The sequence below is a fragment of the Pristiophorus japonicus genome, chromosome 12, assembly GCF_044704955.1.
Source record: "Pristiophorus japonicus isolate sPriJap1 chromosome 12, sPriJap1.hap1, whole genome shotgun sequence".
Lineage (NCBI taxonomy): Eukaryota > Metazoa > Chordata > Chondrichthyes > Pristiophoridae > Pristiophorus > Pristiophorus japonicus.
The window spans coordinates 19690328-19718261 of record NC_091988.1 but is presented as its reverse complement, the minus strand read 5'-3'; the positions used below and the strand labels follow the sequence as shown (position 1 = coordinate 19718261).

Below are 27934 nucleotides of genomic sequence, written 5' to 3'. Positions count from 1 at the left end.
TTATGATAATCAGACAAATTTGAATGAATCGGAATTTAAAAATAGTGAAAAGGCAAAACCTTAAAAGTATCCAACAGGACATTGCACAGCATTTAGTGACTTTGCACTGGAATAGTACAATACTATTTATTATAAAAAGACATTCCCAGCAAGCTTTAACCTACATGTTTCTTTTGTAAAATAGTTTTCAAAAGCAGTGCTGGAGTAGACAAATGTTCAGGTTGTTTGAGGCTATTATCCTTCCCTATACAGGTTATAAATATACAAACCACAGCTATTTAGTACCAACAAAGAGAACATTTATTAGCAAGTTCGACAACTATCACTGTCAAATAAGACATGCCACTTTGTAATTAATCATTTGAGGAATGCAATGTTTCTTTATTATTTCCAAATAAGTTTCATTTTGACTGAAGCAATTCCCCAAATAACCTACAACTTCAATGTAAACCTTGATAAGGGTTAGAATAATAGTGGTGGGTAGTAATTAGGATTTCACTCGTAGCAGTTTATAGCAACAGATAAACAAAGTCACAATCATTGCTACCACTGGCATTTAGAAATAGAGAAAAATGTAAGTACCATTCATGTTCTGATTTTAGAATTGGACAGTTTACAGTTGCTATGCAAATTGAATTATACACCCATCCACTACTATAAATGTAATAATAAATCTGATAGGATGATGAGGAGAGACTCCAGAGTGTTTAAAAAAATTAAGCGTATGGCAATAGATCCAGGAATTTTTGTGCATCAAGCACAGGATTGTAGGACTAAGGACACAGTTTGAAGTTAAGGGTTTCAGAGGAACACAGGAAATTGAGGGAATAATTTTTCGGTAAGAGGGTGAAGAAATGTGCATTAGATTACCAAAAGGTTTTAGGAAAGAACAGGATTGGATGAATTCTTATTAATAAATAAGATTTAGGACTATTAGTTCCGGAATCAGTAGGAAACCCAATCAGAGATTTGGAAGACCAGGCAAGATGGACCAAGAGTCTTCTGCCCAAAACATTACTATGTTACCATTTTTTCCAATCGTTGTGGAGTTTCAACACTAAACACTAAAAATTAAACAAATATTTTGATGGTATTGAAAAAAAGAGTTTAAAAATTATTCGGGGCTGTTTATCTGCTACAAATCTGAAACAATCTTGCTTAAATGTACAAAGTAAACAAGATCCAATTTTGATACTAGGCATACAACAATCTACTGGGTTAATGCACATGGTCCTATATAATTGAGCACATGATGTTCCACTAATTAAAAGACTGAAAAACAAAATCTATTCGATATGAAAGTGTCTGAAAGCAAAATACATAATGACATTTTAGCTGAAAATGTAGTTTAAAAATACAGAATTTGATTCTAGACTTAACCAGTCAACATCTCTCGACATGAAAGTACGTACAAATAGAATGGTGTGGCATTCTATCTGGGGCTATTTATTCTCTAAATATATGGTTTTAAATTGGCTATGACATTGTATTCAATACAATGCCAATACCCTGCTCATTGCATGTTTTCTTTTCTTTGAAAAGAACGCAAGACGGTGAAGTAAAAGAAAAAATGTTCTCTCAAACTAGCAAAACCTTTGATTTGAGCTCTTTTTGTATTTACTTCCTTTCTCTCCCAGGCTTCACTGGCAATTTCCTATTCTTTCTGGCTGGCTAGGCCTGAATGCCTGCTGGCTTGTTAATCATTGCTGTGTGAAGGCCCCAAGGCTTGACCTCTATTTGAATAGCTATGCATTTCAGCAGTTTCACACCCACTGAAGGCTCGTCAATCCTCAGCAACAATGGAACCATAATTAAAGCGTGCTCGTTTCTCTTTCACCAGGTGCAGGACCCTATGGGCCTCTGCTTTATTTAATTAGAATTCTCTGCATAGAGTAGAAAGCCTTATCACTCTGCCGTGGCTGGTCATTCAAAATACAAACAAAAACCTCTCTGGAAACTAAAAAGGTTTCAGGAAAGTCCAAGTACACTTCTGTCGACATCTTCCTGTAAGCAGTTTAAGGTAAAGGGGTCTTTTGCTTCCAGCTTTGGGCATAGAAAAGGAGAAGATGTGGTGTTTGTATAAGTCCTTTTTTAAATTCCTTTCTTCTGACAAACTCATGACTAAAGACAAGATTTGGCAGCTGCTGAGAATTAGAACTAAAGCAGGTCTTTAAAATACATTAGTTTTTAAATACCAACAATTAAACCATTCCTGTCTCAAGAGAAAAATAGAAATGAACACTCCGAGCATACTTTGGAGATACTGAAAATCGCATTTACAACACTTACTAGTGATTTCTAGCTGTAGCAAAGTATTGCATATAGCTTCCCCATTTAATGATTTTTGTGGTTTCACAACTACTGCTAATATTATAGGTAATTGGAGGTTAGGAACACTTCGATCTCTGGTATTTTCCCTTGTATTTTGCTGTCTGCAGAATTTTAGCAAAGATCAATGTTTCCACTGACATGCAATGTATTTGCATAATATTTATTACATTTGTTGCCATATTTATCCAGCCCCTCTTTCAAACTTTAAGTAAATGTTTGTTTTATTTTAAGATTTCAGGATTAGCATAGTGCATTGGGAAATAATATTTACACAACACACCAAACCAACTTAAAGTATAGTGAACCTTTCCTTAAAGAGAACATGGTTTGACTGCACCTATTTGTTCCCATTTTAAAAAGGCTGCTCCTGAAGAACAGCAAAGTGCAATGGAAGTCAATCAGAACAAAAGTCCCCAATCACAGCGTTGTGGAGCCTATCATTATGGACCAGATACTCTCGACAGCTCAATATCATCATCATCATCATAGGCAGTCCCTCAAAATCGAGGAAGACTTGCTTCCACTCTAAAAGTGAGTTCTTAGGTGACTGAACAGTCCAATATGGGAATTACAGTCTGTCACAGGTGGGACAGACAGTCGTTGAAGGAAAGGGTGGGTGGGGAATCTGGTTTGCCGCATGCTCCTTCCGCTGCCTGCACTCAATCTCACACTAGCAGAGGCCACTGGAGTAGATCTTTGTCTGGTACAGACCAACAGTGGTCACTTAGAAAAAGTTATGTAAAAAATGTAGTTTTGGGGTGAGCAAGTTTTATTCATAAATTTATACTTCCTAGTTGGATGGCAAGAAGAAATGTCCAAAGGTCAGGAGTCACTGCTACTATCCAATTCAAAAATCAGATACCAGCAACACAACTAGCATAGAAGTTGAAGCTCATAATTAAGTTTTTAAGCTGATGCTTTTCAGACAAGTATTTAACACTTATTTTTGCAGCAAAATCAGTCTTACTTAGAAAAGAGGACTGAACACCACTGTTCATTTTTAATTCCCCCCTCCCCACATTTAATGAAATCTCAAATGAAACTGATGCTAAAGGCCGACACCTCTGTGCTGCAAACCTCTCCCTCCAACTTCATCCAATATTTTTTTTTACCACTGAAGCCCTATTCCCATTCCTTTCCACCACCATTTATTTTGCCATGTTTACCCTTCCTTGTTATAAAAAATTGCAATCGAGTACGGCAAAGCTAATGAGTAGAGCGTTATTGCAGCCATTTCTCTACATCATGAAACTGACCTATTCCTCACCAGGAAGGAACAGGAGCTAAGGAATCATTTACATCCACCTAAACAGTCAGATTAGTCCCTAGTTTAACATCTTATTTGACCCATTTCTAGTATTGTGGTATTCCAATAGTATGCTATAAAGGTCCACAAAAACTGATGGCTTTATGCAGGGCTATTGTATTTTAAGATGGAAACAATTTAATATAAAAGTCTTAATTTGTAAGTGTGTGAACACAAGCTAGATTTGCTGAACCCTAAAGCACAGCATTACTACATTTAAATAGCTGTCACATGTTGCTCATTGTTACAGTAGATACTCTACATGGAAACCAAATGTTTTCATGTCTCACTATATGCCAGATTTTAATACTTACAATACTCGCAGACTTCGAAGTCCTTTAAAGGCCCCATCAGCAATATGACTTATTGTGTTGTGGCTTAAGCGGAGAATCTGTAGCCCACTCAGCCCCATTAGGCTTCCCTCATCCAACCTCATCAGGTTGTTGTGAGAAAGATTCCTGAGAAAGACCCAAAAAAAGCTATTAAAACTAAAATTTATAACCAGTTAGTATCTTTTTTGGTATTCATAAATAGCTTTCCCTATGCAGAGAGAGAGAGATGTTCATTGACCTTCCCCCTAACCACAGCAATCTTTTCCCTTCCCCTTTGCTGACACCTTGTTGCAGTACAATTCCACAAGTGCCCTGGCCCACTGGTGACCAATGTCACACGAGTCATGGTAGTGATAAGTTAGCAAATAATTCAACCACAGGGGTGGGAGTCTTCAGAGCCAATCCTGTCTTCATTTATGCAGTTCCAGTAGAAGTTAATGCACAGTGATCAGCAACATGAACTCCCTAAATCGTGGACACTGAAGATAATATAGCATTCCAACCACCATCCCTGGCTGAGATCAACTAATGCAGACAGATCAGGGATTGAATTTGGACCTTCTCACCATCACCATGGTCTCTACAACTCAGCTACTCACCGTTTTAACCAGCTGAGCCACCAGGGTAGTAATGGGGAGGGAGGGGGGGGCGGGGGAAAAAGAGAGAGAAGAAAACTGTTGAAGACTCCTCTCATTACTTCTTATGCTCCATGCAACCCAAGTAAAGAAAACAGAAACCCACTATGCGGGAGGGAGAGCAAACAGCTAAGATACACTGCAATCAAGTGTGAAGCCTCCATGCATATTTACTGCCTGCATGCCACCCTTGTCTGGATTTCAGATCAAGTCCAAGGTGGGTCTGGCCAAGTGCGTCGAGGAGGCGGAAGTCGGAGCGGCAGCAGCCTATAAAAGACCCAGCAGTTTGGGGAGTTCGAGGTGCGTCGAGGAGGTGGGAGTCGGAGCAGTAGCGGCCTATAAAAGACCCAGCAGTTCGGGGAGTTCGAGGTGCGTCGAGGAGGTGGGAGTCGGAGCGGTGGGAGTCTATAAATGGCCCAGCAGTTCGGGGAGTTCGAGGTGCGTCAAGGAGGTGGGAGTCGGAGCAGCAGCGGCCTATAAACGGCCCAGCAGTTCGGGAATTCGAGGTGCGTCGAGGAGGCTAGCTGCTGCAGCTGCAGCAGGGAGAGAAGGCAAAAAAGTAGAAAGAAATCGAAAGGTGACGTCACAGTTAAGGGGTTAAGTGATTGGTAAGTAGTTTTTCTTTTTCCTTTCTTTATCAGCAGGTAACCTTTAGCATTATTGTTGCCAATTTAAGGGTTAAGTCATGGCAGGACAGCTCGGACACGTGTAATGCTCCTCCTGTACTATGTGGGAAGTCAGGGACGCTTCCGGTGTCCCTGACGACTACGTATGCAGGAAGTGCATCCGCCTGCAGCTCCTGACGGACCGCGTTGCGGCACTGGAGCTGAGGGTGGAATCACTCTGGAGCATGCACGATGCTGAGAATGACGTGAATAGCACGTTTAGTGAGTTGGTCTTATCACAGGAAAAGGGTACACAGCCAGATAGGGAATGGATGACCAACAGGAAGAGCAGTGCAAGGAAGGTAGTGCAGGGGTCCCCTGCGGTCATTCCCCCGCAAAACAGATACACCGCTTTGGGTACTGTTGAGGGGGATGACTCATCAGGGGAGGGCAGCAGCAGCCAAGTTCATGGCACCATGAGTGGCTCTGCTGCTCAGGAGGGCAGGAAAAAGAGTGGTAGAGCTATAGTGATAGGGGATTCAATTGTAAGGGAAATAGATAGACGTTTCTGTGGCCGCAACCGAGACTTCAGGATGGTATGTTGCCTCCCTGGTGCAAGGATCAAGGATGTCTCGGAGCGGGTGCAGGGTATTCTGAAAAGGGAGGGTGAACAGCCAGTTGTCGTGGTGCATATAGGTACCAACAATATAGGTAAAAAACAGGATGAGGTCCTACAAGACGAATTTAGGGAGCTAGGAGCTAAATTAAAAAGTAGGACCTCAAAAGTAGTAGTCTCAGGATTGCTACCAGTGCCACGTGCTAGTCAGAGTAGGAATCGCAGGATAGCTCAGATGAATATGTGGCTTGAGGAGTGGTGCAGAAGGGAGGGATTCAAATTCCTGGGACATTTGAACCGGTCCTGGGAGAGGAGGGACCAGTACAAACTGTTCAGTCTGCACCTGAGCAGGACCGGAACCATGTCCTCGGGGGAGTGTTTGCTAGTGCTGTTGGGGAGGAGTTAAACTAATATGGCAGGGGGATGGGAACCTATGCAGGGAGACAGAGGGAAGTAGAAAGGGGGCAGAAGCAAAAGATAGAAAGAAGAAAAGTAAAAGTGGAGGGCAGAGAAACCAAAGGCAAAAAACAAAAAGGGTCACATTACACCAAAATTCTAAAAGGGCAAACTGTGTTAAAAAGACAAGCCTGAAGGCTCTGTGCCTCAATGCGAGGAGTATTCAGAATAAGGTGGACGAATTAACTGTGCAAATAGCAGTTAACGGGTATGATGTAATTGGCCTCACGGAGACATGGCTCCAGGGTGACCAAGGCTGAGAACTCAACATCCAGGGGTATTCAACATTTAGGAAGGATAGACAGAAAGGAAAGGGAGGCAGGGTGGCTTTGCTGGTTAAAGAGGAAATTAATGCAATAGTAAGAAAGGACATTAACTTGTGTGATGTGGAATCGGTATGGGTGAAGCTACGGAATACCAAGGGACAGAAAACGCTAGTGGGAGTTGTGTACAGACATCCAAACAGCAGTAGTAAGGTTGGGGACAGCATCAAACAAGAAATTAGGGATGCATGCAATAAAGGTACAGCAGTTATCATGGGTGACTTTAATCTACATATTGATTGGGCTAACCAAACTGGTAGCAATGCGGTGGAGGAGGATTTCCTGGAGTGTATTAGGGATGGTTTTCTCGACCAATATGTCGAGGAACCAACTAGGGAGCTGGCCATCATAGACTGGATGATGTGTAATGAGAAAGGACTAATTACCAATCTTGTTGTGCGAGTCCCCTTGGGGAAGAGTGAACATAACATGGTAGAATGCTTTATTAAGATGGAGAGTGACAAAGTTAATTCAGAAACTAGGGTCCTGAACTTAAGGAAAGGTAACTTCGATGGTTTGAGGCGTGAATTGACTAGAATAGACTGGCGAATGATACTTAAAGGATTGACGGTGGATTGGCAAAGGCAGACATTTAAAGATCACATGGATGAACTTCAGCAATTGTACATCCCTGTCTGGAGTAAATATAAAACGGGGAAGGTGCCTCAACCATGGCTAACAAGGGAAATTAAGGATAGTGTTAAATCCAAGGAAGAGGCATATAAATTAGCGAGAAAAAGCAACAAACCTGAGGAATGGGAGAAATTCAGAATTCAGCAGAGGAGGACAAAGGGTTTAATTAAGAGGGGGAAAATAGAGTACGAGAAGAAGCTTGCCGGGAACATAAAAACTGACTGCAAAAGTTTCTATAGGTATGTGAAGAGAAAAAGATTAGTGAAGACAAACGTAGGTCCCTTGCAGTCTGATTCAGGTGAAATTATAATGGGGAACAAAGAAATGGCAGACTAATTGAACAAATACTTTCGTTCTGTCTTCACGAAGGAAGACACAAATAACCTTCCGGAAGTACTATGGGACCGAGGGTTTAGTGAGAAGGAGGAACTGAAGGATATCCTTATTAGGCGGGAAATTGTGTTAGGGAAATTGATGGGATTGAAAGCCGATAAATCCCCAGGACCTGATAGTCTGCATCCCAGAGTACTTAAGGAAGTGGCCCTAGAAATAGTGGATGTATTGGTGATCATTTTCCAACAGTTTATCGACTCTGGATCTGTTCCTATGGACTGGAGGGTAGCTAATGTAACACCACTTTTTAAAAAAGAGAGGGAGAGAGAAAGCAGGTAATTATAGACAGGTTAGCCTGACATCAGTAGTGGGGAAAATGTTGGAATCAATTATTAAGGATGAAATAGCAGCGCATTTGGAAAACAGTGACAGGATCGGTTCAAGTCAGCATGGATTTATGAAGGGGAAATCATGCTTGACAAATCTTCTGGAATTTTTTGAGGATGTAACTGGTAGAGTGGAAAAAGGAGAACCAGTGGATGTGTTGTATTTGGATTTTCAAAAGGCTTTTGACAAGGTCCCACACAAGAGATTGGTGTGCAAAATCAAAGCACATGGTATTGGGGGTAATATTTTGACGTGGATAGGGAACTGGTTGGCAGACAGGAAGCCGAGAGTCGGGATAAACTGGTCCTTATCAGAATGGCAGGCAGTGACTAGTGGAGTGCCGCAGGGCTCAGTGCTGGGACCCCAGCTCTTTACAATATACATCAATGGTTTGGATGAAGGAATTGAATATAATATCTCCAAGTTTGCAGATGACACCAAACTGGTTGGCGGTGTGAGCTGTGAGGGGGATGCTAGGAGGCTACAGGGTGACTTGGACAGGTTAGATGAGTGGGCAAATGCATGGCAGATGCAGTATAATGTGGATAAATGTGAGGTTATCCACTTTGGGGGCAAAAACGCGAAGACAGAATATTATCTGAATGGCAGCAAATTAGGAAAAGGGGAGATGCAACGAGGCCTGGGTGTCATGGTTCATCAGTCATTGAAAGTTGGCATACAGGTACAGCAGGCGGTGAAAAAGGCAAATGGTGTATTGGCCTTCATAGCTAGGGGATTTGAGTATAGGAGCAGGGAGATTTTACTGCAGTTGTACAGGTCCTTGGTGAGGCCTCACCTGGAATATTGTGTTCAGTTTTGGTTCCCTAATCTGAGGAAGGACATTCTTGCTATTGAGGGATGCAGCGAAGGTTCACCAGACTGATTCCCAGGATGGCAGGACTGACATACGAGGAGAGACTGGATCAACTGGGCCTTTATACACTGGAGAGGGGATTTCATAGAAACATATAAGATTCTGATGGGACGGGACAGGTTAGATGCGGGTAGAATGTTCCTGATGTTGGGGAAGTCCAGAACCAGGGGACACAGTCTTAGGATAAGGGGTAGGCCATTTAGGACTGAGATGAGGAGAAACTTCTTCACTCAAGAGTTGTTAACCTGTGGAATTCCATGCCGCAGAGAGTGGTTGATGCCAGTTCATTGGATATATTCAAGAGGGAGTTAGATATGGTCCTTGCGGCTAAGGGGATCAAGGGGTATGGAGTGAAAGCAGGAAAGGGATATTGAGGGAATGATCAGCCATGATCTTATTGAATGGTGGTGTAGGCTCGAAGGGCCGAATGGCCTACTCCTGGCACCTATTTTCTACGTTTCTATGATAGCTCAGACAACAAGAGTTAGTTTAGAAAACAGATGGGTTTACCCTAATTTGTATACAACCAAATATTATTTTTGTAAACTAAATATTATTCTTAGTGAAGCAGTTTCATGGGATTTTAAAATAGGTCACTATAAAAACCCAACTGAAAATCATAAGTTAATACTTGGAACATGCTACAATGTGCTCCAAAAATATTTCTATTGTGAGCTTTTAAAATGCCTTATTTGTAGTCTCAGGTTTATATTAGGAAAGCTGATAGTGAATGAAAGAGATTTGCTATATTTTGACCTCAAATCTTTGACAAATCTCAAGTGTTTTCTATCTCAGCCTAAAAACCACAATTAAACATCAATCATGCATCAAAAAGCAAAACCCCAAATCACATCCGTTCATGGTGATGAAATTGATACTTTAGATGTTAGATTCTTTTAAAGAAAAACTACAATGAGTAACAGGTCTCTGACTTAAATTCAAAATCCATCTTTGAGTTACTTCTAGTAACAAACAAGTTTTTTTTCCAACTAAAATGCAATTTTATTCTCAAGCTGGGGAAAAGCAGGTCATTATGTGCATATTTATATTCTGCTCACCGGCCTCCAACCCAGTGACAATTTCAGTTCTTTTCCAACATTTAAAACTTTAATTCGAAGTTTTTAAAAAAGTCAACTCCATTTGCAGTTCGATTGCAACCAGTAGGGAGTCAAAGTAGGGAAGACTACCTAAAGATAATCTCACACCCAGTAGCAAATAAAGAAACATAGAGTACATTTTAACTGTAGCCAGACTGGTGTCTATCACCATAAAATAGAAACCACTTCATAGCAACCTGTTTTGTGCAATATAATGGCAGTCAAACTCAAAATGATGTTAATTGTGCCATTTCAATTAGTATTTTATAGTACAAAAGCAAAATACTGCGGATGTTAGAAATCTGAAATTTAAAAACTGAAATGCTGGAACTACTCAGCAGCATCTTTGGAGAGAGAAACAGTTATCGATTGAAGTCTATCTAATATTGCAGGGGGAAGGGAACCTATACAGGGAGACAGAGGGAGACAAAAAGGAAGCAAAAGCAAAAGACAGAAAGGAGATGAGGAAAAGTGGAGGGCAGAGAAACCCAAGGCAAAGAACAAAAAGGGCCACTGTACAGCAAAATTCTAAAAGGACAAAGGGTGTTAAAAAAACAAGCCTGAAGGCTTTGTGTCTTAATGCAAGGAGTATCCGCAATAAGGTGGATGAATTAATTGTGCAAATAGATGTTAACAAATATGATGTGATTGGGATTACGGAGACGTGGCTCCAGGATGATCAGGGCTGGGAACTCAACATCCAGGGGTATTCAACATTCAGGAAGGATAGAATAAAAGGAAAAGGAGGTGGGGTAGCATTATTGGTTAAAGAGGAGATTAATGCAATAGTTAGGAAAGACATTAGCTTGGATGATGTGGAATCTATATGGGTGGAGCTGCAGAACACTAAAGGGCAAAAATCGTTAGTGGGAGTTGTGTACAGACCTCCAAACAGTAGTAGTGATGTTGGGGAGGGCATCAAACAGGAAATTAGGAGTGCATGCAATAAAGGTGCAGCAGTTATAATGGGTGACTTTAATATGCACATAGATTGGGCTAGCCAAACTGGAAGCAATACGGTGGAGGAGGATTTCCTGGAATGCATAAGGGATGGTTTTCTAGACCAATATGTCGAGGAACCAACTAGGGGGGAGGCCATCTTAGACTGGGTGTTGTGTAATGAGAGAGGATTAATTAGCAATCTCATTGTGCGAGGCCCCTTGGGGAAGAGTGACCATAATATGGTGGAATTCTGCATTAGGATGGAGAATGAAACAGTTAATTCAGAGACCATGGTCCAGAACTTAAAGAAGGGTAACTTTGAAGGTATGAGGCATGAATTGGCTAAGATAGATTGGCTAATGATACTTAAGGGGTTGACTGTGGATGGGCAATGGCAGACATTTAGAGAACGCATGGATGAATTACAACAATTGTACATTCCTGTCTGGCGTAAAAATAAAAAAGGGAAGGTGGCTCAACCGTGGCTATCTAGGGAAATCAGGGATAGTATTAAAGCCAAGGAAGTGGCATACAAATTGGCCAGAAATAGCAGCGAACCTGAGGACTGGGAGAAATTTAGAACTCAGCAGAGGAGGACAAAGGGTTTGATTAGGGCAGTGAAAATGGAGTACGAGAAGAAGCTTGCAGGGAACATTAAGGCGGATTGCAAAAGTTTCTATAGGTATGTAAAGAGAAAGAGGTTAGTAAAAACAAACGTAGTTCCCCTGCAGTCAGAATCAGGGGAAGTCATAACGGGGAACAAAGAAATGGCAGACCAATTGAACAAGTACTTTGGTTCAGTATTCACTAAGGAGGACTCTAACAACCTTCCGGATATAAAAGTGGTCAGAGGGTCTATTAAAGAGGAGGAACTGAGGGAAATCTTTATTAGTCGGGAAATTGTGTTGGGGAAATTGATGGGATTGAAGGCCGATAAATCCCCAGGGCCTGATGGACTGCATCCCAGAGTACTTAAGGAGGTGGCCTTGGAAATAGCGGATGCATTGACAGTCATTTTCCAACATTCCATTGACTCTGGATCAGTTCCTATCGAGTGGAGGGTAGCCAATGTAACCCCACTTTTTAAAAAAGGAGGGAGAGAGAAAGCAGGGAATTATAGACCGGTCAGCCTAACCTCAGTATTGGGTAAAATGATGGAATCAATTATTAAGGATGTCATAGCAGCGCATTTGGAAAATGGTGACATGATAGGTCCAAGTCAGCATGGATTTGTAAAAGGGAGATCATGCTTGACAAATCTTCTGGAATTTTTTGAGGATGTTTCCAATAAGGTGGACAAAGGAGTACCAGTTTATGTGGTATATTTGGACTTTCAGAAGGCTTTCGACAAGGTCCCACACAGGAGATTAATGTGCAAAGTTAAAGCACATGGGATTGGGGGTAGTGTGCTGACGTGGATTGAGAACTGGTTGTCAGACAGGAAGCAAAGAGTAGGAGTAAATGGTTACTTTTCGGAATGGCAGGCAGTGACTAGTGGGGTACCGCAGGGTTCTGTGCTGGGGCCCCAGCTGTTTATATTATAAATTATTGATTTAGACGAAGGGTTTAAATGTAGTATCTCCAAATTTGCGGATGACACTAAGTTGGGTGGCAGTGTGAGCTGCGAGGAGGATGCTATGAGGCTACAGAGTGACTTGGATAGGTTAGGTGAGTGGGCAAATGCGTGGCAGATGAAGTATAATGTGGATAAATGTGAGGTTATCCACTTTGGTGGTAAAAACAGAGAGACAGACTATTATCTGAATGGTGACAGATTAGGAAAAGGGAAGGTGCAACGAGACCTGGGTGTCATGGTACATCAGTCATTGAAGGTTGGCATGCAGGTACAGCAGGCGGTTAAGAAAGCAAATGGCATGTTGGCCTTCATAGCGAGGGGATTTGAGTACAGGGGCAGGGAGGTGTTGCTACAGTTGTACAGGGCCTTGGTGAGGCCACACCTGTAGTATTGTGTACAGTTTTGGTCTCCTAACTTGAGGAAGGACATACTTGCTGTTGAGGGAGTGCAGCGAAGATTCACCAGACTGATTCCCGGGATGGTGGGACTGACCTATCAAGAAAGACTGAATCAACTGGGCTTGTATTCACTGGAGTTCAGAAGAGTGAGAGGGGACCTCATAGAAACGTTTAAAATTCTGATGGGTTTGGACTGGTTGGATGCAGGAAGAATGTTCCCAATGTTGGGGAAGTCCAGAACCAGGGGTCACAGTCTAAGGATAAGGGGTAAGCCTTTTAGGACCGAGATAAGGAGAAACTTCTTCACCCAGAGAGTGGTGAACCTGTGGAATTCTCTACCACAGGAAGTAGTTGAGGCCAATTCACTAAATATATTCAAAAGGGAGTTAGATGAAGTCCTTAGTACTCGGGGGATCAAGGGGTATGGCGTGAAAGCAGGAAGTGGGTACTGAAGTTTCATGTTCAGCCATGAACTCGTTGAATGGCGGTGCAGGCTAGAAGGGCTGAATGGCCTGCTCCTGCACCTATTTTCTATGTTTCTATGTTTCTATCTCCTTTTGCTTTATACAATCATACCGTTCGTCATTTAATCTCTCCTGCCTTCTACCCCATCACAGATCTTCCCTTTTGCTCTTTCCTCCCTTCCCCCTTTCACTGCCCCGCTTAAAACCTGTCACATCTCAAACCTTTTGCAGTTCTGGCGACGGGTCATCAACCTGAAACTTTAACTCTGTTTCTCCCTACAGATGCTGCCTGACCTGCTGAGTTTTTCCAGTATTCTATGGTAACTGTACATCATTCCACACTTGAATCAGAAATTCTTTGTAATAGAAATAAATTTACTACAATTTATGCTGGAATCTGGTGTGCATACATCTAGTCAACTATGCTCAAAAGAAGTTTTCATATTCCTTACAATATAGGGCGATAATGTTTGCAGTGTTATAGTTTTTGTTGTGGTAACTTTAAATAATGTGAACATAAACATTTCATCCTTGTTTGAGGGTAAAATGATTATTACAAATGTGTTTAACTTCATAAATGCTTTTTTTTTTGGGGGGGGGGGGGGAGAGGGGAATTAATTCTGAGGTTGCTCTCAATATTCTAAGTTAGACAATCTGAGCAGAAGTTAAAAACAGGTATCTCAGGCCACTTACAGTTCCACTAACTTTTGGCAGAATCCCCAGGCATCAGGGTTTATTCGAGAGATGGTATTGTAACTCAGGAAGAGCTGCTGCAGTGAGGATAGCCCATAAAGCCAACCACTAGTCACTTCATTCAAGATATTATTATCCAAATGCCTAGAAGAGGTTAAAGATTTGAGTTATATTACATTAATACAAGACATGGCAACAAAAGCCATTTAAACAAAAATAATTCAGTATTTTCCTTCCATCAAAGCACAGTCCAAAACCCTATTTATTAAAAAAGGTCAAAAATATTTTCTTTCAACACTTGAGGTTGATGTCTATTAAAACTGGTTACAATGCAGATTTTCAAACCAAAATTAGCACCACCAGAGATGTGACCAAAATCACCAGGTGGAAAAAGTTGCAAACATGTTGGGGAAAAAAACCCATTAGCCATTAGCTGCATAACTGGGATAGATATCAACTTCAGACAGCTGCCCAGTTTGCACTGGGGCAACCAGGAAGGATACTAGCATGAGCTGTTAAATGCAACTTTTCATACCATTATGACATCGGAGTATTCTATATTACAGGGGTAAACTCAAAAGTTTATGGCGCTTTGCAGTATCCACCAGATTCACTCCAGCACAAGATAAAAAGTACAAACAGGGCAAAAGATGAAAACACATGAACTTATTAGAACTACAGCATCTCAGATTGAACACCAAGTCGGATAGCTTAGTAATACGCAACTATTTATATGTAGGTGTGCGTGAGGGAGGGGGAAGATAGAAAGAGAATGGATGGACAGAAGACAGTGTAGGATCCTGCAATGTAATTGTATTCCTGCAATATATGGTCTTACATATTCTTAACATCTGTGACACAATTCCCTAAAAATAACTTACAGAATTTGCATCCTGGCAAGGCCCCAGAAGGCTCCATCCATGAGTTTGCTGATGTTATTCCGCTGCAGCTTAAGCACTTCCAAGCTGTCTAATCCATGAAATGTTAGTCCATCAATGAGACGTATTCGGTTTCGGTTCAGCTCTCTGGAACATAACACACACAAAAACCCATCTTTAAACCTGCTTCCACTTGCCACTGTCCTATCTCTTCTGTTGAGAAAACTGGCAGCTCCTGAGGTAACTGATCGATTTTCAAAACAGTGGTATTATCTTTTTCACTAACTACACACGGAAGAGAGTTCAATATCAAAGCCTCAGATGCAAAAGAACAAATATTCTTTGTCTTTCATCTATGTCATTTATCACAATACTCAAATGCTTTGAAATTTGATTCCAAAATATTATTTTCGAATTACAACAAAACTAACCAACAGGACCAGGTGCAAAAATGTTGGTTTTATAATACTAGACAGTTGAATGTTTAGATTCTGTGGAGAATGCATATCAGACCAGAAAGTTTGTCTTTGTTTTGCCATATACTGCATCAATGAGGCCAGTCCGTTCTCCTTTCCATAGGGTTGCAGCAAATTTCACAAGACTTAGGGCCCAAAATTGCCCAGGAGTTGCTCCATTTTTTTTTTGGAGCAACTTGATTTTTCTGGAGTATCTAAAAATCCCCATTTTACACATTCAATTTGTACCAGTGTAAGTGAGTTAGTTAGGATTTTTTTTTAGTTTAGTTTTGTTTTGTTCAAAAGGGGGCGTTACCAGCCACCTGCGGCCATTTTGGCCATTTAAGCCACTTTGGACAGCTAATAGTTGCTCCAAGCTAACTTAGGCCAGCGTATGTGGCCACTTGTGGCCGCACAGAAAACCCTTGCAGAGAGTTAAGAAATCAGCGCAGGTAGGTACTTAATGACTTGACGACAGAATGTGAATAAGATTAAACAGCTATACAGGACTGAAACTTGGCAAAGTTAATTTACTATACAACAGAAGCATTCATGGAAGCTTAAACTACAAAAATAAAAAAAAGTTGAGAGACAAAACATATTTACATAATTTTTTCAAAATATCCAAAAAAAATAGAACTACCTCCTGCTCGTAGTATTTTCATCAACAGGGTTAAGGAAAGTCTTGAGTAAGCTCATTAAAATTACTGGCTACACAGTTATCACCCCCTTCCGCCCCCCCCACCCCCCCCCGCCCCGCCCCATCAAAACTCTCCTCTCTTCCCTTCCCCCCCCCCCCCACCCCGCCCAGATATAAAGTCTTCCCACATCAACCTGTTTCTTGTAGCCTCAGCGTGGGAAGGCAGCGGGCCGGCCTGTGTGGCAGGCCACTCGGCCTGGGTTAGGGGCAGGATGCATCGGGTCCCACACTGCAGCACGCAACATCATCATGGGAGGAGCTACTGTGCATGCGGACAGCTGCTGGCACTCTTTTAGGCGCAGGGCCCTAGTTCCGACCCCCAATGGACTCGCCACGCCATGCCAAGCCCCAGGAGAGTCGACAGAGGGGCCAGAATTTGGGGACATCTTTTTGGCGCCGTTTTGACCCTAGGAAATCGGCGCATTTCACGTGAGTGCGCCGAAAAATGGGTGGGCCAAATTTGGGCCCATAGAAATCAGTCATGCAAGGTCATCCAGTGATCTTTACTTTAATGGCAGCAGTAATTCAAGCAGCAATAGGTTGAATAGATTAAAAAACAAAACACCAAATTGCTACTCAGGTCTTGCTCACCAATTTGTGAAGAAGTAAAATGTGATCACAAAATATCAAATGCATATCATTTACAAACAATCTCCATTTGCAATCCCATTTGTTATCTCATTGGTGACAGCAAGAGAACAAGGTTCTGGAGATTAATTTAGAACACCTGTACGAATTGGATTTCGAATAGAAAATGAAACCTCCTTAATGTCTTGCTCTAAGTTTGACTAGCTTTTCTGCCAGGAACAAAGGTTGGTTATATAACACTGTTAGCAGCTATGAATAATCTGACCCATCTTCAGTGGAGTTACTTGGGTGCAAGCTATTTTTGATCAATAAAACCAAAGCGTGGTGGGAGAATGTAACATAATATATTTATGCTACACAGCTGACATCATTTTTAAACAAATTCTGCACAATGTCTTTGGCACACCAGTTGAATAGACAGCGAAAGAAAGAAAGACAGACTTGGATTTATATAGTGCCCTTCACGACCACCAGATATCTCAAAGAGCTTTACAGCCAATGAAGTACTTTTGGAGTGAAGTCACGGTTGTAACGCGGCAGCCAATTTGCGCACAAGCAAGCTCACACAAAAAGCAATGTGTTAATGACCAGGTAATCTGTTTTTGTGTTATGTTGATTGAGGGGTAAATATAGCTCGCGCTTATTTGTATTGCCAAAACGGCTGCCATGCTCCATCCTTTGTCTAGGATTGGTCCCCTTGGAGGATAAGCCACACCTTGAAGTTTCACTGGAATGTGTAACTGGAACCCGCCTATCCCAAGGTCTCACTGACTTTGCAAATTGTAACTCGATCCACTTTGACATCCTGAAGCGACAGACGACAGAGCTCCCCAGAAGACAGCCAGGGCCAGCCAAAGTGCCACCTTACCCCATCCCCCATCCCACCCTACCCCACCATAGATGGGGCATTCTGTACGGATCGTTAACAGGTTTATTGGGTATGAAGTGAATAGTGACAGTGTTGTGACTTCTGGATTTCATCTACTCCAACGAACGTGATCAGTCTTCCCGGAGTTCCCTCTCTCCCTTCCGATTCCCCCCCACCAGTGTCTCTGCCTGCCCCCCCCACCCCATCTCTCTCCCCACCCATTCCCTCTCGCACTTCCCACCCCCGCCTGCATCTCTATCTCTCTTCCTTCCCTCCCTCCACCCCACCCCCCCCCGCCCTCTCGGCAACCCGCCGCTGCTCTGCCTGCCGCCGTTCTCGGCCGGCCAGCCGCCGGTCCTCTCACCCACTCACTTCACAGCCCCACCGCCGCCAATCTCAGCCGCGTGGAATGAGAGCGGGGCCGCACTTCCGGTCCGGGTGAGAGCCACCGGGGGCGGAGCTTGACAGACACATGCACAGAAAAAACGCAGTACAAATAGTTACTCCCATAAATATATTGATCAGGACACCGGGGATAACTCCCCTACTCTTCTTCAAAATAGTGCCATGGAATCTTTTACATTCACTTGAGAGAGCAGATGGGGCCTCGGTTTAACGTCTCATCCAAAAGACAGCACCTTCAACAGTGCAGTGCTCCCTCAGTGGGACTTGAATCCACAACCTTCTGACTCAGAGGCGAGAGTGCTACCCACTGAGCCACTGGCCAACACTGAATCCAAGAGTGATGAATGAATCTATCTAAACACATTTACAATGCACTAAAGGTATAATAATCCTAAAATATCAAGAATAATGAAAACATGTTCAGGATTTCTACTCACAGGTGTAACAAATGTGGTAGCTTGAAGATTTTGACAGGCAGATGTGAAATTCTGTTCTTGCTTAGCCGAAGAACTTGTAAGGAGCTTGACAAATTATCAAACGTGCCAGGTTCCACGATACTGATTCGGTTGTTGCCCAGATACCTACAAGAATATAGATTCATAGATTATAATAGGAGTTATTACCAGGTCCAACAGAAACCAAAACATTAAAACATTATAATTAAAAATTTGAGAATCATTAATTTATGATGCATTCAAAATAATCTAATAATTTATGCAGTTGTAATCTAAAAAAAAATTCAAACAGAAGCAAAGATTTACGTGCATTCAAAACTGCATTCAATACATACAATAGTGTATTCATCAAAGCATGTAGCTTGGTAATCTAGTGTTACAAAGTATGAGCTAGTGAGATATTAACTTCAGGTGAAAGGCATTTTACCCTTCAATTACCAGCATTTATCTTCGAACAATTGCTTTTGTTTTTATTCATAGAACAATACAAGTTTACAGCAAAGGAGGAGGGCATTTGACCCATCATAATCGGCGCTGGCTCTTTACTAGATAGAAAAGCCTAAAACTGCCCCACTCTATTCCCATAGCCCTGTATCTTCCTCTGCTTCAAATATTTATCCACACTGTGAATCTGAAAAATATTGGCCATAATTTGTGGCCCCTACGGGCACATACAAGCTCGTAAGGGTTTTAGTGTGCGAAGCGCATGCGTGAAAATGTGGAACTTGCGATCTGTCAAGAATCTTTTTTTTAAATTTGTTCCGGTATGTGGGCGTCGCTGGCAAGGCTGTTGCCACTGGAGAGTAAAGTAAGAAAAGGTGTTAATTTATCAAGGTCCAAGTAACCATGGTAATGCAGAACCTTTGACCTGGGAAGTATCTGATCTTGAACTCCATCTGGTATTGCTGGCTGCGATGGTATGTGAATGTGAATGTAGGCATCGCTGACAAGGTCAGCTTATTGCCCATCCCGAATAACTCTTAAGATGGTGGTGAGCTGCCTTCTTAACAGCACTAAGGACTGCAGCGGTTCAAGGAGGGAGTTCCAGGATTTTGACCCAGCGACGATAAAGGATAATCTATAACTTGCAGGTGATGGTGCTCCTCTGCTGCCCTTGTCCTTCGAGGTGGCAGAGATTGTGGATTTCGGAGGTGATACCAAAGAAGCCGTGGCGAGTTGCTGCAGTGCATCTTGTAGATGGTACACACTGCAGGCACGGTGCGCCAGTGGTGAAGAGAGTGAATGTTGAAGGTGGTTGCTGGGGTGCCAATCAAGTGGTCTGCTTTGTCCTGGATGATGTCGAATTTAGAGTGTTGTTGGAGCTGCACTCATTCAGGCAAGTGGAGAGTATTCCATCACATTCCTGACTTGTGCCTTGTAGATGATGTAACGGCTTTGGGGAAGTCAGGAGGTGAGACACTCGCCACAGAACACCCAGCCTCTGACCTGCTCTTGTTGCTACAGTATTTATGTGGCTGGTCCAGTTAAATTTCTAGTCAATGGTGACCCCCAGGATGTTGATGATGGGGGATTCGGTGATGGTAATGCCGTTGAATATCATGGGGAAGTGGTTAGACTCTCACTTATCACTTATCAGCCCAAACCTGAATGTCGTCCAGGTCTTGCTGCATGCGGATATGGATGGCTTCAATTTCTGAGGCGTTGTGAATGCAACTGAACACTGCAATCATCAGCAAACATCCCTACTTCTGACCTGGGGCTGGGGGGGGGGGGGGGGGGGGAGGTCATTGATGAAGCAGCTGAAGGCCATTCGGTCAAATGTTGCCTTGATGTTAAGGTCAGTCACTCTCACCTCCACCTCTGGAATTCAGCTCTTTTGTCCACAATTGGACCAAGGCTGCAATGCGGTCTGGAACAGAATGGTCCTGGCGGACCCAAACTGAGCATCGGTGAGCAGGTTATTGGTGAGTAAGTGCTGCTTGCTTGATAGCACTGTCGACAACACCTTCCATCCCTTTGCTGATGATTGAGAGTAGACTGATGGGGTGGAAATTAGCTGGATTGGATTTGTCCTGCTTTTCATGGACAGATACCTGGGCAGTCTCCCACATTGTCAGGTGGTTTTCAACCTGGTGGAGTACTGATTCATCAGCTGAGGGAGGGCAGTAGGTGGTAATCTGCAGGAGGTTTCCTTGCCCATGCTTGACCTGAAGCCATGAGACTTCATGGGGTGTGGAGTCAATGTTGAGGACTTACAGGGCCACTCCCTCCCGACTGTATACCACTGTGTCACCACCTCGGATGGGTCTGTCCGACTGGTGGGACAGAACATACCCAGGGATGGTGAGGAGGCTAAAAGGTACGATTCTGTGCGTATGATTAATCTGTGGGAAAGCTCTTCCAATTTTGGCGAAAGTCCCCAGATGTCAGTAAGCAGGACTTTGCAGGATCGACTGGGCTGGGTATGCCGTTGTCGTGTCCAAAGCCGGTGCCGAAGTTGATGTCAGGTGGTCCGTCCGATTTTATTCTCATTATTGTTTTCTGTCGCAAATTGTTACAATTGAGTGTTTCGCTAGGCCATTTCAGAGGGCAGTTAAGAGTCAACCACATTGCTGTGGGTCTGGAGTCACACATCAGCCAGGTAAGGACAGCAGATTTCCTTCCCAAAAGGACATTAGTGAACCAGATGGGGTTTTTTTCTTGACAGATCCAATGCATCCCCAGGAAAAGGGCAACTTCTGCCCAGCGAATGGCCATAAAATGTTTACGCCTGGTAAACATTTGTTTCAATGATTTAAACATTTAAAAACTTGCACAATAAAGCAAGGCTATTTTTAGCCCCTTTAAAACATTTAAATTTATTTTTCAAAAAAATTATATTTTTGCTTTAAGTAATTAATTAAATGGCATTTTAATTAATTTTAAACATGTAATTTTATTTTAATTATTTGGTGCGTACATGAATTTTTGTGGGTATTCCCATTCCGTACATACGGAATCCCCATATGTATGAATGGGGATTCCCTTCTTTCATTCATTGGTTTGGCCCACGTGATTCCAGGGGCACTTGCGAACCACCTGCGCCTGAGATACGTAGGCCTCTACCCGCGAGTTCCCGGGGTGGCCCAGGACAGCGAATCTCCGTACCTACTGGACCATAAGTACTCGGGCATTTTATTTCCCCGCGAATAGCCTCTAACTGCAAATTCAGGGCCATCAAAACTAGTCAATTAGGAATAGCTTTATTAGCCCCAAGATACTAAATCAAACTCCAGTTAACACTACATAGAAACATAGAAAATAGGTGCAGGTGTAGGCCATTCGGCCCTTCGAGCCTGCACCGCCATTCAATGAGTTCATGGCTGAACATTCAACTTCAGTATCCCATTCCTGCTTTTGCGCCATACCCCTTGATCCCCCGAGTAGTAAGGACTACATCCAACTCCTTTTTGAATATATTTAGTGAATTGGCCTCAACAACTTTCTGTGGTAGAGAATTCCACAGGTTCACCACTCTCTGGGTGAAGAAGTTTCTCCTCATCTCGGTCCTAAATGGCTTACCCCTTATCCTTAGACTGTGACCCCTGGTTCTGGACTTCCCCAACATTAATAAGAACATAAGAACATAAGAATTAGGAACAGGAGTAGGCCATCTAGCCCCTCGAGCCTGCTCCGCCATTCAACAAGATCATGGCTGATCTGGCCGTGGACTCAGCTCCACTTACCTGCCCGCTCCCCATAACCCTTAATTCCCTTATTGGTTAAAAATCTATCTCTCTGTGATTTGAATATATTCAATGAGCTAGCCTCAACTGCTTCCTTGGGCAGAGAATTCCACAGATTCACAACCCTCTGGGAGAAGAAATTCCTTCTCAACTCGGTTTTAAATTGGCTCCCCCGTATTTTGAGGCTGTGCCCGCTAGTTCTAGTCTCCCCGACCAGTGGAAACAACCTCTCTGCCTCTATCTTGTCTATCCCTTTCATTATTTTAAATGTTTCTATAAGATCACCCCTCATCCTTCTGAACTCCAACGAGTAAAGACCCAGTCGACACAATCGATCAACATAAGGTAACCCCTTCATCTCCAGAATCAGCCTAGTGAATCGTCTCTGTACCCCCTCCAAAGCTAGTACATCCTTTCTTAAGTAAGGTGACCAAAACTGCACGCAGTTCTCCAGGTGCGGCCTCATCAATACCATGTACAGTTGCAGCAGGACCTCCTTGCTTTTGTACTCCATCCCTCTCGCAATGAAGGCCAACATTCCATTCGCCTTCCTGATTACCTGCTGCTCCTGCAAACTAATTTTTTGGGATTCATGCACAAGGACCCCCAGGTCCCTCTGCACCGCAGCATGTCGTAATTACTACCCATTCAAATAATATTCCCTTTTACTGTTCCCCCCCCCCCCCCGCCACAAGGTGGATGACCTCACATTTTCTGACATTGTATTCCATCTGCCAAACCTTAGCCCATTCGTTTAACCTATCTAAATCTCTTTGCAGCCTCTCTGTGTCCTCTACACAACCCGCTTTCCCACTAATCTTTGTGTCATCTGCAAATGTTGTTACACTACACTCAGTCCCCTCTTCCAGGTCATCTATGTATATTGTAAACAGTTGTGGTCCCAGCACCGATCCCTGTGGCACACCACTAACCACCGATTTCCAACCCGAAAAGGACCCATTTATCCCGACTCTCTGCTTTCTGTTAGCCAGCCAATTCTCTATCCATGCTAATACATTTTCTCCAACTCCGCGTACCTTTATCTTCTGCAGTAACCTTTTGTGTGGCACCTTATCGAATGCCTTTTGGAAATCTAAATACACCACATCCATCAGTACACCTCTATCCTCCATGCTCGTTATATCTTCAAAGAATTCCAGTAAATTAGTTAAACATGATTTCCCCTTCATGAATCCATGTTGCGTCTGCTTGATTGCACTATTCCTATCTAGATGCCCCGCTATTTCTTCCTTAAATGATAGCTTCAAGCATTTTCCCCACTAGAGATGTTAAACTAACCGGCCTATAGCTTTTTTTAAACAGAGGCGTTACATTATCTGCTTTCCAATCCGATGGTACCTCCCCAGAATCCAGAGAATTTTGGTTGATTATAACGAATGCATCAGCTATAACTTCCGCCATCTCTTTTAATACCCTGGGATGCATTTCATCAGGACCAGGGGACTTGCCTACCTTGAGTCCCATTAGCCTGTCCAGTACTACCCCCCTAGTGATAGTGATTGTCTCAAGGTCCTCCCTTCCCACATTCCCGTGACCAGCAATTTTTGGCATGGTTTTTGTGTCTTCCACTGTGAAGACCGAAGCAAAATAATTGTTTACGGTCTCAGCCATTTCCACATTTCCCATTATTAAATCTCCCTTCTCATCTAAGGGACTAACATTTACTTTAGTCACTCTTTTCCATTTTATATATCGATAACAGCTTTTACTATCTGTTTTTATGTTTTGCGCAAGTTTACTTTCGTAATCTATCTTTCCTTTCTTTATTGCTTTCTTAGTCATTCTTTGCTGTCGTTTAAAATTTTCCCAATCTTCTAGTTTCCCACTAACCTTGGCCACTTTATACGCATTGGTTTTTAATTTGATACTCTCCTTTATTTCCTTGGTTATCCATGGCTGGTTATCCCTTCTCTTACCGCCCTTCTTTTTCACTGGAGTATATTTTTGTTGAGCACTATGAAAGAGCTCCTTAAAAGTCCTCCACTGTTCGTCAATTGTGCCACCGTTTAGTCTGTGTTCCTAGTCTACTTTAGCCAATTCTGCCCTCATCCCACTGTAGTCCCCTTTGTTTAAGCATAGTATGCTCGTTTGAGACACTACTTCCTCACCCTCAATCTGTATTACAAATTCAACCATACTGTGATCACTCATTCCGAGAGGATCTTTTACTCGGAGATCGTTTATTATTCCTGTCTCATTACACAGGACCAGATCTAAGATAGCTTGCTCCTTTGTAGGTTCTGTAACATACTGTTCCAAGAAACAATCTCGTATGCATTCTATGAATTCCTCCTCAAGGCTACCCCGTGCGATTTGATTTGACCAATTGATATGTAGGTTAAAATCCTCCATGATTACTGCCGTTCCTTTTTCACATGCCTCCATTATTCCCCTGATTATTGTCCGCTCCACCGTGAAGTTATTATTTGGGGGCCCATAAACTACGCCCACCAGTGACTTTTTCCCCTTACTATCTCTAATCTCCACCCACAATGATTCAACATTTCGTTCATTAGAGACAATACCGTCTCTCACAACTGCCCTGATATCATCCTTCATTAACAGAGCTACCCCACCTCCCTTCCCCTCTTGTCTATCTTTCAGAATTGTCAGATACCCCTGTGTGTTTAATTCGCAGTCTTGGCCACCCTGCAACCACGTTTCAGTAATGGCCACCAAATCATACCCATCTGTAATGATTTGTGCCGTCAACTCATTTACTTTGTTCGAATGCTGCGTGCGTTTAGGTAAAGTGTTTTAATACTAGTTTTAAAACCATGATTTTTACTTTTGACCGCTCCTGCAGCCCCTTTATATTCATACATATTGTCCCTTCCTGTCACCTTGTGGTTTACGCTTACCCCAGTGCTACTCTGTTCTGTTGCCTCCTGCCTTTTGCATTCTTTCTTGGAGTTCTGTTCATCCGAGCTCTCACCCACCCTAACTAGCTCAGAGCCCTCTCCTGGGTTCCCATCACCCTGCCAAGCTAGTTTAAAGCCCGTACTATCAAAACCACCCACGAGAACATTGGTCCCGTCTCTGTTGAGGTGTAACCTGTCCGACTTGTATAGGAGACAAATTTCTCCCAGTTAACATTACAAACATTCAGAACGGAGGATTTTGTGGACACAAAAGAATGGTGCTACGGTCCAAAAAAAAGCCTTACAAGTCGGGGATTATGAGAACTGTTGTCCCCTTTGCATGGATATTAAGATCTTTGCTATTGGAGGAAACAGAGCATGGAACGAGGGTAACTTTAACCCCCAAGGACGAAAGGATTTGGGGTAGATGGGAAGTAAAACATTTTAAAATTTCAAAACCGACCCCAATCTACTCACTTCCGGGAGGCGGCTTTAATGGAGGCAGGTCAGGCGACCAATTGGTCACTGAAATATTTTAAGGAGGCTGCATGCCTCCATTTTAACAGGAGTCTTTATTTTTAAACCAATGTTGCCCACATTTCCCAGGGCGCAGGAAAATTGGCAAGTAAAAGGAGGCAAGAAGGCCGTATCCATAAGATAAGTGCATCTACAGTTGTGGTTTGGGCAGGAGTGTTCACACACCTCGCGATCGGCCGACCCCCCCCACCCCCCCCAAGTAATCGCTCCATCACTCCATGGCTTGTGCCGGAGGCTTTCCCACCCGACAATCAGATAATTTCAGCAGGGCGTCCGCAGAATCCTTTCTTCTGGGTTTCCCAACTGGAAATCCACCCCCCCACCCAGACCTTCACAGTACCAAGTAAATATCCAGACGTTCCTATTCAAAAACATTAACAGGCCAGGTTGTTGAGTGCTACTGCTCTGCTTTCTTGCTTCCTGCAGCAAAATCTTAATTCTTGTTCTGGAAGGTTAGGGTAAATTCTATTTTCAGGAAATGCAAAAATCAGCTAAATTGACTTTGGTTCAAAAATCCATGTTAGGTTGAACAATGTTTTGTCACTGTTGCATTCTGAGCTCAACAAAGGTAGTGAGCAGAAAGATCAGTGTGATCAATGTAGTAACTACCAGTCTTCAATAGTATTGAAGTAGAGCAAATGGTATTCGTTTTAGTAAAAATTGCTTTTAAGCAAATATCTAATTCAGCAAGTGAGGCTTTCAACTGAAATGCATCGTGAAATTTATTTAGCTTCTTGTGGGGGTGGGGAGAAAGGACAATTATATAGCAGCAGTAAAGGATTATGAAAAAAAGAACTGGTTTGCTTTTTCTAAAATTACTAGTATATTGATTTAAAAAAAAGAATGGTTGCCTTTCAAACAATCATCAACCTTTGCTTTTAAACATGTTAGACAAACTTACTTTGTCTCTTGCAGTGGGTCGAATGGCCTCCTTCTGTGCCGTAATCAAAGAAGACCTCACCCCAAGTTAATGTACTCTGCAAAAGCCAAGAACCTAACTTCATGCTTTGCTGCCTTATATGGAAGATACTACCTTGTACTCAGCAAAGCAATGGAACTCCCTGAGGTTCCTTCTCATTTGCAGAGGAAACAAGGTTGTTCTTGTTAAAGAGAATGTTTATAAATCAGAAAACTGGTAAGCGATAAAAAGGTGCTTCTGTCTGGTTACAAAAATTCCTTTACCACCCATGAGAAAGTAACAAAAGCAGAAATTCTAATTCAAATCACTTCAAAATTGCCAAATACCCTCGGGGAATTTGACAATGGAGCAACTGATAGATCACATTTTTTTTTAAATAACAGAAAGCAAAATAGTACACATGCTGCAAATTTGAAATATAAACATATCATACTGAAAACATTCAGTAGATACAGCTACATCTGTGGCAATGGGAAAGTAGACCTTCCTCTCTCAACAGACGCTGCCTGACCCAAATGTTTACAACATTTTCTGGTTTAAAAAAAATAGATTTAGGTTCACAGCTACATAATTTTTTTCCCCAAATGTTCATGAAACTGACTATAAATAGAATCTGAGACTATACCAATTACTTTTATAAAACTTAGAATTTAGTTTTAAGCTGTAACACACGATGCAGCATATCCAGACCCAAGGCATTTTCTCTTAGGTTCATAATTGTGCACTACTGATGGTACATTGGCGGCAGTGGTTGCATGTTTCTTCATTATAAAGTAATGATGGTTAGAAGCATTGGAAGGTATGATCCTGTCCTTCTGATTGGCTTGTACAGAAAGGAAGGCTGCAAAAGGCTCACAATGAGATCTTACGTGATTATAGTGGCTGAAAGAGCAAAATAGGAGGGTATGTTATGAGGGGTTAAAAACTCAGCAAACCCTCCGCCCCTCCCACCTCCTCAGTGGTTAACACCTCTCACAGCATGGTACTGAACCTTGCAGATCATGAAGGACCCAGGCTCAATCCATGAGCTATGCCATGAACTAATTTCAGCTGGGGCAGTGGGGACAGTAATTTGTTTTGTGTCCCTGTGCTAGGAAGAAAATAAATCACTGGTCCTACTCCTGGCTGCATTGCTGTAAACCTTACAAGAAACTGGGTGTGGAAAAGTCAAATGAGGAAGCCATCAGGTAGGCTAACCTTCCCCCAACCACTCCCAGCTCATATCCGACAACATTTCATAGTTTTTCACCATCTCTACCCAACCTTCACGAGTCTTATCACCTCTGCAAGACCACCTCCTGCTCTCTTATCCCCCCTCCCAATTCAGTTCCTGATTACTCATTCTCATCCAAATGCTCCCAACATAATTAACTATTCCTTTTACTCAGGTAGCATTTCCTGTCCCCCTTCAAATTACCATAATCACCCCACTTCTTTATAAAAAAAAAAGCCTTCTCTCAATCACTCTGGCCTCTCTAACTACTGATTCATCTCCAACATACTCTCCCTGAAATGTATCATGGCCATCCAAGTCAGAAAATCTCCACATTCAAAGTGCTT

At 42.6% G+C, this 27934-nt stretch overlaps 1 protein-coding gene across 4 annotated transcripts in view; it reads right to left on the bottom strand.

Annotated features, from left to right (window-relative positions):
* The window catches only part of lrig1 (leucine-rich repeats and immunoglobulin-like domains 1), a 179854-nt gene that overhangs the window by 41965 nt on the left and 109955 nt on the right, over positions 1–27934 (bottom strand). For all 4 annotated transcript variants that reach the window (XM_070895202.1, XM_070895204.1, XM_070895206.1 and 1 more), the window contains 4 exons: positions 18333–18476; positions 14883–15026; positions 14002–14145; positions 3952–4095 (listed from right to left, as the gene is read on the bottom strand). In XM_070895202.1, coding sequence (XP_070751303.1) covers positions 3952–4095; positions 14002–14145; positions 14883–15026; positions 18333–18476 — 576 coding nt within the window. The remainder of the gene's footprint in view (positions 1–3951; positions 4096–14001; positions 14146–14882; positions 15027–18332; positions 18477–27934) is intronic.